At 43.5% G+C, this 11,531-nt stretch overlaps 1 protein-coding gene across 5 annotated transcripts in view; it reads left to right on the top strand.

The window, feature by feature from the left end:
• The first annotated feature begins 58 nt into the window (after positions 1-58).
• The window catches only part of LOC125456295 (cyclic nucleotide-binding domain-containing protein 2-like), a 139,896-nt gene continuing 128,423 nt past the window's right edge, over positions 59-11,531 (top strand). For all 5 annotated transcript variants that reach the window (XM_048539348.2, XM_048539321.2, XM_048539354.2 and 2 more), the window contains exons 1-2: positions 59-144; positions 246-319. In XM_048539348.2, the coding sequence (XP_048395305.1) occupies positions 124-144; positions 246-319 (95 nt within the window). In that variant the 5' untranslated portion in view covers positions 59-123. The remainder of the gene's footprint in view (positions 145-245; positions 320-11,531) is intronic.

The raw sequence follows: 11,531 nt of genomic DNA, 5'->3' as shown, positions 1-11,531 counted from the left end.
ATGCTGTGCCAAAGGTCCATTGTATTTTCACGTGCATGAAAAATGCGGAAGAGATGGACACCGTATATTTATTCAACACCTTACTGACAGTTGGAGTAGGCTGTTCACACGGATTTCTGAAAGATGTCCCTGGACATGAGTCAGGTTAGAGCTGAATATCGATAGAGTTCCGGCTTTTTCACACAGTTAAACCCGTAAAAGTCACACACATTATGATTCATTCCGTGCTGTTTTGTTGCTCATAGCGAGGAAGCCAAAAGTTTCAGAGAATTGCCAAGATTGTGAAGACTATCTGCGGGATCAACCTGGCTTTGAAAAGGTGAGTGCGAAACATTACATAAATATACAACACCGACTAACACAAACTCCATCTCCTGGGCTGGCTCAGATCTGAATACCAGCCGGAAAAAAAATCCTCTCCTCTCGGTATTGGAAATACGGTTGCCGATTGCACTGATCATTAGTGATAACGAGTAGATAGTGATCGTTCCGGGAAGCATCCCTGACAGCGTAGACGGCTGGGAGGGAACGGGAAATGGAAAGCAGATAAACTGCATCAAAGACTGTGTAGCGTGTGGCAAGCGCAGACTTTGACCAACGATTACAGTGAACGAACGAAAAATAATATTTCGGAGCTGTTAAACAGTATTGGCTCTCAGTTAGGCTTTGTTGGTAAATGTGAAATGTCTGCTGGAATGTGGTCTCTGAAGTCTGATATCTGAGTCTTGGTGGGTAAGAATATTACAACAGGCATAGGCCATATAGCCCGTAAACCAATTTCGCCACTTATTACGATCGTGGCTCACTGTACACTTCAATTCCTTTTGCCCACAATATCCCCGTAAGCCTTCACTTCACTGATAATCAAAAAAAAATGATCGACCTCTACATTAAGCCTACTCTAAGACTGAATTTCCACAGCTCTGTGGAGTGGACCGTTCCGAAGACTCAGTCTCTGACTAAAAGAATTTCTCGACATCATGCTCGTAAATGACACTCCTTTTAGTTTTAAATGGTGTCCACTGGTTCTGAACTGCCCAACCATGGGAAGTATCTTCCCTGCACCTACTCTGTCCGTCCCGTTAAGTGTTTTGTAAATTCCAATGAGATCATCTCTCATTCAGGGAAACTCCAGAGAACAGAAGTCCAGTTTACCTTTCTAGGACAATACAGCATTCTATTGGTGCTTTGTATCTAAAAATCGTTTTGCAATGCAGAGACTAGGTCCACATCCATCACGCTAATTGTGGTCTGCCTAAAGTTTGAGGTGAATTTAATGCCAGGATCTTACTTCTGCATTATATTTTCTTTAAAAATCAACCTGTTTAGAGATGTTATGACACTCCTCTAGAGCAGGTGGGACTTGAATCTAGATCTCTCAGTCCAGGGGGAGGGAAACTACCTCTGTGCCATAAGAGGACCCAATATTTCTACATTCCATTTCCCTTAAAATTAACTCCAATCATTAATTACAACAGAAACTTTTGGAAATATCTGAACATGTCTGGAAGAAGTTGTGGAGAAGAAAACAAAATGAATGTTTTGAGTTGAATATGACTCCTTTTCAGAAACAGAGGGTTTAAGAATGGAATTGAACATTGTGTAGTCATCAGTGAAAATCTACACTTCTTATTAGATGTTGAAGGGAAGGTCATTGGTGAAATAGCTTAAAATGCTTGGATCTAGAACCCTGAGAAATTCCTGAAATAAAATCCCTCAAAATTGCCACCCACATTAATAGAGTTGTTCAGAGGGCGTATCGTTTGTTGGCTTTCATTGGCAAGGGAATTGAGTTTAAGAGCCGTGAGGTTATGCTGCAGCTCTATAAAACCTTGATTAGACCACACTTGGAATAGTTGTTAATGGTGACTGTTAGTGACTAACAATAGGCAGTGTGTAATGGCAGGCGATGTGATAACAAGGCGTGTGTGGGGTGGGGGACTGGGACATGGAAGAGTTTAGGCCCTAAAATTATTGAGCTGAATAGTGCTTCCGGATGGTTGTAGGGTCCCCAAGTGGAAAATGAGGTGTTGCTCCTCCAGCTTGCGTTGGGCTTCACTGGAACACTGTACCAAGTCAGAGACAGAGATGTTGGCCAGGAAGCAGGGTGGTTCATTTGAGTGGCAGGCAACAGGTAGTTCTGGGTCTTTTTTGCGAGCAGAACTACCTGTTGCCTGCCACTTCAATGCACCAACCTGCTCCCTGGCCAACATCTCTGTCTCTGACTTGCTGCAGCGTTCCAGTGAAGCTCAACGCAAGCTGGAGGAACAACAGAGATAACAAAATGTGGAGCTAGATGAACACAGAAGGCCAAGCAGCATCTTAGGAGCAGAAAAACTGATGTTCCAGGCCTAGACCCTTCATCAGAAATGCCAAATGTCAGCTTTTCTGCTCCTAAGATGCTGCTTGGCCTGCTGTGTTCATCCAGCTCCACACCTTGTTATCTCGGATTTTCCAGCATCTGCAGTTCCTATTATCTCTGGAGGAACAACACCTCATTTTCCGCTTGGGAGCCCTACAGCCCTCTGGAATCAATATTGAGTTCAATAATTTTAGGGCCTAAACTCTCTCATGTCCCATCCCACCACCCCACACACCAGGCCTTGTTACACCAGGCCCTATTCACCCTCCCATCCTGAACGTTAACAACTCCTTTGTTTGTCCAACTGTCTTTCTCTCTCTTAGGGCTCTATCCTATGGTTTACTCCCTACCCCACCCACCTCCCTATTTTCTGCATATAAACTGACATTTTCCCAGCCACCATCAGTTCCGAGGAAGGGTCACTGGACCCGAAACATTAACTCTGTTTCCTCCTTCACAGAAGCTGCCAGGCCTGCTGAGCTTTTCCAGCAACTTTGTTTTTGTTCAGTTTAGAGAATCAAGTTTTCAGTTCAGGAGAATAATTTTCATCCCAGTGAAGAATTTTAGTTTGTGGAATCTGACCTGCGAGTGTTTGTATGAAAGCTTTCAATGTTTTAGAGTTCGAAAGATGATCAGGCCATCAGAATTGCAAAGGGGTTTGGACTAACAGAACTGGAAAGAGTCACTTAAGTAAAAATTAACGAGTTTAGAGAGAATTTCTCTGCGATTGAGTACCTGATAATGACATTACTAGGAAGTATGTTGAAAGTTTGTTCTGCCGTTTATGTTAAGACGTTTCCTGCAATGTTTTTTCATATTTGCTTTTTTGTGTGATACCAGTGATTTTGTGTTATTGAACATGGGCAGCCTTGTATAAATGTGTTTCGTGACTAGTCAACTGCAAAAATTAAACTTGAGATCAAATAAGCCAGATTTCATATCAGCTGGGATTCCAACTCCACAATAATGCTTATTTCAACACCACTAATAATCGCTGGCACCTTCTCATGGTTGTCATCTTTTAATGGAAAAGTTTGATATCTGTGTCCTCATTCCTGTATTTACTTCAACTAATCCCACACTTATACTAATTTATTCATTCTTTCCTTTATCTGATTTACCGGGTGTTCTTCTCTGTTCAGCTTTGCTTCTGCACACCTTGGAAAAATGGTATTTGTTCTCAAAACTTGTGCGAAACTTTTCCTTGGCAGATCAACAAGATCTTTTCCATTATATAGGAGCAAATTGCTGCCGATGTTGGAATGTGTACTGAAAATAACAAATGCTGGAGATCACAGTGGACCAGTCAGCATCCACAGAGAGAGAGCAAGCTAACATTTCAAATCTAGATGAATCTTCAAGTTGCTACATCTGAAACACTTTGTCTTTGTCTCTGAGCTCTGCTGTTTAAATTTACATGTACCTGGATTCCATTGGGCATCGCGGTTAAAACTCAACTTTGTTGTGTCAGTGGCAGGGATGGGACCAAACTCCTTGCTATGAAATTGCCCATCTGCCATTTTCAATGCAGTTGCTACATTCAAAGTATCATATAACATTAATTCTACTTTTCCTTCCAGTGGCTTATGCCTCAATGAATCTGACCAGCAATGTTGAACCACCTGATTCATTATTCGAATATTCAGATCAATCACAATATAATTGTAACCATCCGATGTCTGCCTCAAACTAGTTACAAATTGAGTCATTGTTTCTTCTCTCCCTGTCTTATCTGATGGAAAGCAAGACTTTGGAATGTGGAATTCGGCATTACCACATAAAGATCTTTCAAATTTTCTACGACATGTTCATAATTTGCTTTTCTCTCATATGCTGAAAACTTTCCGCATCAAGACATCCACAATGAACAGCAACAAGGGCTTCTGTGCCACTGTCAGCCTATCCAAAACACAAACCACAATTGTCAGTAATGTACTTCAAAATCCTCCAAATCCTATTTGTGTTTCATGCTGATGGTATTGGCATCACCAATCAGATCAGACAGCTTCATTCCCTGGAGTGCTGACATATTAACTTCAGAAAATGTCATGACACGATCTGAAATAGCTTTGTATTTACCTTTGTAATTTTTTTTGCCCATTCCCATTGCCAATGTCACAATAAGATACTTGAAGTCTCAGACTTAAAATTTTAAGCGGAGATTAACAGACCTTTAATGGAGACTGTGTTTCTTAACTGCAGTTATATGCGCTGTTCAACTTTGTGTGGAGTATTCAGCACACTTTCAGACTCTTATTCAACTACTGCGCATAGTTTTTAATAGTCAAAGAATCACCATGACAACAATTTACTGTAGTTCCTTGGCATTTCTTAAATTTGACTCCCTCTAATGCTATGCCAAACGTATTGTTTCTGCATGCACACTTCTAAAATTAAAAGTAAGCAATAAAAGGGGTGGAGGACTTGAAAATGCCCAAGCATGCCTTTACATGCCCTTTTGTTGCTGATCTCAATGTAATCTGGAGCAAGTGCAGTCAGCAGTATCACTTAGGTGTGCCAGCTGCATTGCTTTCAGCTCCTGACATGAAAACTGACATTTTTAACACAACTACAGCCTAAGGAACACGTTTAGTAGGTTTGTGATCTAATCTTTGAAAGTTAGATGATACAAGATACTGGGTGAATTGAAAAGACATATGAAACCTATGATATATGAGCCTGTAACTGAAACATAAAATGCAAATCAAGAACGCCCTTGACCGCGTTTCCCGTATTTCCCGCAACACATCCCTCACACCCCGCCCCCGCCACAACTGCCCTAAGAGGATCCCCCTCGTTCTCACACACCACCCTACCAACCTCCGGATACAACGCATCATCCTCCGACACTTCCGCCATCTACAATCCGACCCCACCACCCAAGACATTTTTCCATCCCCACCCCTGTCTGCTTTCCGGAGAGACCACTCTCTCCGTGACTCCCTTGTTCGCTCCACACTGCCCTCCAACCCCACCACACCCGGCACCTTCCCCTGCAACCACAGGAAATGCTACACTTGCCCCCACACCTCCTCCCTCACCCCTATCCCAGGCCCCAAGATGACATTCCACATTAAGCAGAGGTTCACCTGCACATCTGCCAATGTGGTATACTGCATCCACTGTACCCAGTGTGGCTTCCTCTACATTGGGGAAACCAAGCGGAGGCTTGGGGACCGCTTTGCAGAACACCTCCACTCAGTTCGCAACAAACAACTGCACCTCCCAGTCGCAAACCATTTCCACTCCCCCTCCCATTCTCTAGATGACATGTCCATCATGGGCCTCTTGCACTGCCACAATGATGCCACCCGAAGTTTGCAGGAACAGCAACTCATATTCCGCCTGGGAACCCTGCAGCCATATGGTATCAATGTGGACTTCACCAGTTTCAAAATCTCCCCTTCCCCTACTGCATCCCTAAACCAGCCCAGTTCGTCCCCTCCCCCCACTGCACCACACAACCAGCCCAGCTCTTCCCCCCCCACCCACTGCATCCCAAAACCAGTCCAACCTGTCTCTGCCTCCCTAACCGGTTCTTCCTCTCACCCATCCCTTCCTCCCACCCCAAGCCGCACCCCCATCTACCTACTAACCTCATCCCACCTCCTTGACCTGTCCGTCTTCCCTGGACTGACCTATCCCCTCCCTACCTCCCCACCTATACTCTCTCCACCTATCTTCTTTACTCTCCATCTTCGGTCCGCCTCCCCCTCTCTCCCTATTTATTCCAGTTCCCTCTCCCCATCCCCCTCTCTGATGAAGGGTCTAGGCCCGAAACGTCAGCTTTTGTGCTCCTGAGATGCTGCTTGGCCTGCTGTGTTCATCCAGCCTCACATTTTATTATCTTGGAATTCTCCAGCATCTGCAGTTCCCATTATCTCTGATAAAATGCAAATGGAAGGCTTTTGAATGCTAACATGCGATAAAGCACTGGCTAGGCTCAAGTTAGAATATTGTGACTAATTCTGAATACCATACTTTATGCAGGATTTTGAAAGCATAAATAGGAATCTTACTAAAATGGTACTAGGAGTTGTAGGCTTTTCTTCCCACTTTCTCTGTTAGTCAGGACATTAATAACGCAAAGCAGTCCTAACAATGGGATATACCCAATATTCTTTACTAAAGCAAAGTACACTACAAAAAGTACTGCAAAAACCTTACCCATGCAATGCTTACATTTGCAAGCAAACCCTTTTCAGTGCATTTACTTGAAGATCAAACCAGAACCAAGCGATCTGCCTACTTCTTCTCAGCTTCTCGTTGTTGAACAGTCAGCCTCCCCAAGCTAGTTAAGTTTTTGTTGTGATGCAAGCTGTTTTATACTCTTTCCACACAAAGAAGCTTTCATTCGAAGTCTTGACACTATCCCATTTCCAGCAAATGAACGGTTTGACCACTGGCAAGCATTATAAATGAGTCATGTTTTCCATGTTTGATCAATTAACTCAGGAAGACTTGATTGTCTGCTTGGAAAGACATTATCTCTTGCTCTTCATGAACTGTCACATAAAACATCAGCTTGCCCTTGCTGTTCACCACTTTTATATCATTCAATCAACTGTTTGTTACTTACACAGCAAAATTATACAATAATCACAAATTCAGCTGATGAATAATCTGTATCATCATATTTGATTCACTGCGTCTGTTTTAAACAGAACTTCAACTTTTCAAGATTTACCATGACAATTCAATCCATTACTGCTGAGTTACAAGGCTTGATGTAAACAAATACACACATCCCTTCAGTATAACATAAACATTTTTAAAAATCTGTGACATTTCTACTCACTAGGTCACTGCCAAGTTTCACATGTTTTCTCATTCATTTAACTTCATTTTGGCTAACGCAACTAATTGTAGGTTAATATCAAATGATGAAGCACATCAGTTATGTGGAGAAGCTTTAGAAATTAGTGTTGTTCACCTTAGGGTAGAGAAATTTAAGTTTAAAATGGATAAAAATAAGTGATTCTTCTGTTTTTTAATCTTTCATTCAAGGGATATGAGATTAGTTAGCTGAGTCAGAATTTATTGCCCATGTTTAATTGCCTTGAGAAGTCAGTGGTGAGCTGTAGTATTTTTAATCTCTGACCTGCTTTTGCAGCTACTGTATTTATATAGTACTGTCTAATTCAGTTTCTGGTCAATGGTAACCCTTAAGATATTTATAGGTGGGCAATTCATCAAATAGTATTAACATTGAATGTCAAGCGATTCTCTCTTGTTGGATTTGGTAATTGCCTGGACTTTGTGTGGGCATGGATGTTACTTGCCATTTGTCAGCCAAGCCTGGGTATTGTTCAGGTCTTGCTGCATTTGGAGATGGACTGCTTCAGTATCCTGGCAATATTCTGGTGATCCATAACTTCTGATTTTATGATGGAGAGAGGGTCATTAATGAAGCAGCTGAAGGTGGTTGGGCTGAGGACACTGTCCTGAGCAAGTCTTCCAAAGATGTTCTGGAGCTGGTGTAACTGATCTTCAATAACCACAGCCATCTTTTTTTGCACAAGTTAATGAAAAATATAGAGAATTTCTACCAAAATTCCCATTGACTCTAGTTTAGCTGGGCTCCTTGATGCCACAATTGGCCAAATACAGCCTTGATGTCAACGACATTTACTGCCACATCACCTCTGGGGTTCAGCTTTTTTGTCCATGATTAAGGCAAGGCTGTAATGATGTCAGCAGCTGAGATTTCTTTTATTATCCATTCATGGGATATGAGCTTTGTAGACTGGGCCAGAATTTATTGTTCGTGCCAAGTTGCATTTGAGAAGTTGGTGAGCTGCCTCTTTGAACTGGTGCAGTCTATTTGGTGCAGGTGGACCCATAATGGTATTGGCGAGGGAGTTCCAGGATTTTGGTTCCAGTGACATTGAAGGAATAGCAACAGGATGCTGAATAGCTTGGTGGCGTACTCTCAAATGGTAGCGTTCCCATGCACATGTTGCTGTTGTCTTTCTAGATGGCAGAAGTCATGAATTTGGAAGATGCTGGATAAGCAAGCTTGGTGAATTTCTGCAGTGCATCTTCCGTATGGTGCACACATTTGCCACAGTGCATCGGTGGTGGAGGGAATAGACATTTGTGCATATATTGCCAGCCAAGCAGACTGCATTGTCCTGATGATGTCAGGCTTTGGTTCAATCCCCAGCTTCTCCACAGATTTTTTAAAAACTGGAGACAGTGGCTCAGTGGCTAGTGCTACTATCTAATGGCACCATGGGCCCAGGTTCAATTCCACCTTTGGGTGACTGTCTGTGTGGAGTTTGCACATTTTCCCCAAGTCTGCGCAGACTTCTTCTGGTTTCCTCCCACAGTCCAAAATAAAATGTGCAGGCTAGGTGGATTGGCCATGCTAAAGTGTCCAAAGTGTTCAGGGATGTGTAGATTTCCTCTACTTCATCAGATAATCATAGCACCTCATGGATTTCTCGTTCTGAGCTGCTGGATCAGTTCTTAATCCATTCCATTTTCAGTTGGCACAGTGGCTCAATGGTTAACACTGCTGCCTCACAGCACCAGAGACCCGGGTTCAATTCCATCCTCAGACAACTGTCTGTGTGGAGTTTGCACGATTTTGCCATGTCTGTGTGGGCTTCTTCCAGGTGCTCCAGTTTCCTCCCACAGTCCAAAGATATGCATGCAAGGTGGATTTGCCATGCTAAATTGCCTACAGTGGTCAGGGATGTGTAGATTAGGTGGCTTATAACAGGGTGCATCTGGGTGGAATGCTTTGAGGTTTAGTGTGGACTTGTTGGGCCACAGGGCCTGTTTCCACACTGTAGTGATTCTATGATTCCATGAACTCCACTAGTTACCAGCTGCCATCCTGAGAAGGACCATTTTATCTCCACTGTCTGCTTTCTGCCAGTCAGCCAATCTTCCATCCAAGCTAGCACCTTGTCTCTAACACCATGGGCCATTATTTTACTCAACAGCCTCCTGTGCGGCACCTTGTCAGAGGCCAAAGGAAGACCAGGTAGATAACATCCATTGGCTCTTCATTGTCTAAACCGTTTGTTTAAAGAATTCTCAAAGATGATTATCCATTTGTGAGCAGTTTACCTCTAGCGTTGATAGGTGTCCTTGATGCCACAGTTAATAAAATATAGCCTTGATATCAAGGTCATTCACCCGTAGAATTCAGCACTTTTGTCCATATGTAAGCCAAGGCTGGAATGAGATCAGGAACAAAGTGGTTCTTTCAGAATCAAAACCAGGCTTTGGTCAGCAGGTTATTGCTAAACAAATGCTGCATGACTGTGCTGTTGGTGATAACTTGCATAAGTTTATTAAAGATCTGATGGGGCAGTAATTGGCTGGGTTGGATGTGCATAGCTTTTTGTTTTCAGGACATACCTGGGCAATTTTCTACATTGCCGGGTATGTGCCAGTGTTATAGCTGTACTGGAACAGCTTAGTTACAGTGTGGCAAGTTCTGGAATACAAATTTCCAGTACTATTGCCAGACCAAAAACAAGGTTTTGAGTCTTTCCAATGTCCAGTGCTTTCAGATGTTTCTTTGTGTCATATGGAGTGAATCAAATTGACAGAAGACGGAATTTACAATGCTGGCAAACTTTGCGAAAGGCCGAGGTGAATCAATCACTCAACACTTCTGGCTGAAAATTATAACAAATGCTTTTGCTTTATCTTTTGCATTGATATGCTGGGCTCTTGTATCATTAAGGATGGGTATTTCTGTGGATCGTGCTTGCCCAGTGAGTTGTTTAATTGTCCATCTATAAATGGATATGTGATGCATGGTAATCTGCAGGGGTTTTGTTGCCAGCGTTTGACCTGATACCATGAAACATCATGAAGTCAATGTTGAGGACTCCTGGGGTAACTTTTCAAGGCAGCAAAGTTGAAAGTTTTGTTGAAAAGTTGAAAAGCAGGGCAGCATGTGATCTCTTGCCTGGGGCTCATCTGGTCCTGCGTGCTTTCTTTCTGTTTTACTTGTGCTCTTCTTTCTTTTCTCTTTGGAGGTTTTTGTGGTGGGTTAGTCAGCGTCATCAGAATGGCAGCTAGAATAGGCTTCGTGCAGAATGGCAGCTTTTCCTGGCAGTCAGAGGCAGCGGCAGTCGTGACCCCTCACGGTAATTGAAAGCCGCAGTGGCAGCAGCAGGGACATCCTCCTGGCAATCAGGTTGGTGGCAACAGTGGTGACAGCAGCAGCAAAGCATCTCTAACAATTGGAGGGGATGGCAGCTGCGGACTTTTCAAGATGGCATTGCCAGCAAGGCGACATCTTGGAAAAGGGTGGCTGGAGCAGGACTCTTGGCAAGTTGACGGTGGCCTGGCAGCAGAGCCAAGGACTCCTGGTTGCAGTAGGTCCAGAGCAGGGAGTCCTAGAGTTGGAGAGGCAGTGGCTGCGTGGTATGCTTGGAGCCAGACCTCCGAGCATCATTGAGGTGCTAGCAGAGCGGAGCATTCCTGGCTGCGGGGCAAGCATGGGTCCAGCATGGGACCTGGCACTGGCATTAGTGTCAGCGAGATTGTGCCCAGCAGTGAAGAGATGGCACCCAAAGAGTGGAGACTGCTATGTTTGTGGGTTTGGTGCAGGCGGAAATGAGGTGATGGAGGAGGGATGGCAGTGCAGATGTCGCTGCTGAGCCAGGGCTCAGAACTCTCTTTCAGTCACACGTTTTATCATTTTAATGCTTAAACTATTCAAGATGGTGCCAGATAGTGGCAACTGTTGAAGTTTTTCACTGTATTATACTGTATTATTCACTGTAAGATGCAAGTGACAATAAATCATTCATTCATTCATTCTCTCCTGACTGTATAACAGTTTATACATCTGTTCGGTCTGCCCTGCCAGTGCGACAGGTCATACCAAGAGACAGTGATGGTCATATCTGTGACACTGTCTCTCACGTACAATTCCGTGAGTATGAGTATTTCAGGCTGTTGTTGACTAGTCTGTGAGAGAGCTGTCCTAGATTTGGTACTAACTTGGATATTCGAAACCTTTTGATAGTGAGGAAAACCTGCTTCCTGTGGGAGAAGGATTTGTAATGGGAGGGTACAGATTGAATGTCATTGGCAGGGAAACCACCGGTGGCATGCGGAAGGGAAAACCAGCAAGTTGTTCTGATCAGAGTGCACTGGTTGAGTGATGGAAGCCTCCAATGAAATTTTCCAGTCA

The sequence above is a fragment of the Stegostoma tigrinum genome, chromosome 1 (genome assembly GCF_030684315.1).
Source record: "Stegostoma tigrinum isolate sSteTig4 chromosome 1, sSteTig4.hap1, whole genome shotgun sequence".
NCBI classification, from domain to species: Eukaryota; Metazoa; Chordata; class Chondrichthyes; order Orectolobiformes; family Stegostomatidae; genus Stegostoma; species Stegostoma tigrinum.
This window is presented reverse-complemented; position numbering and strand designations above follow the sequence as displayed.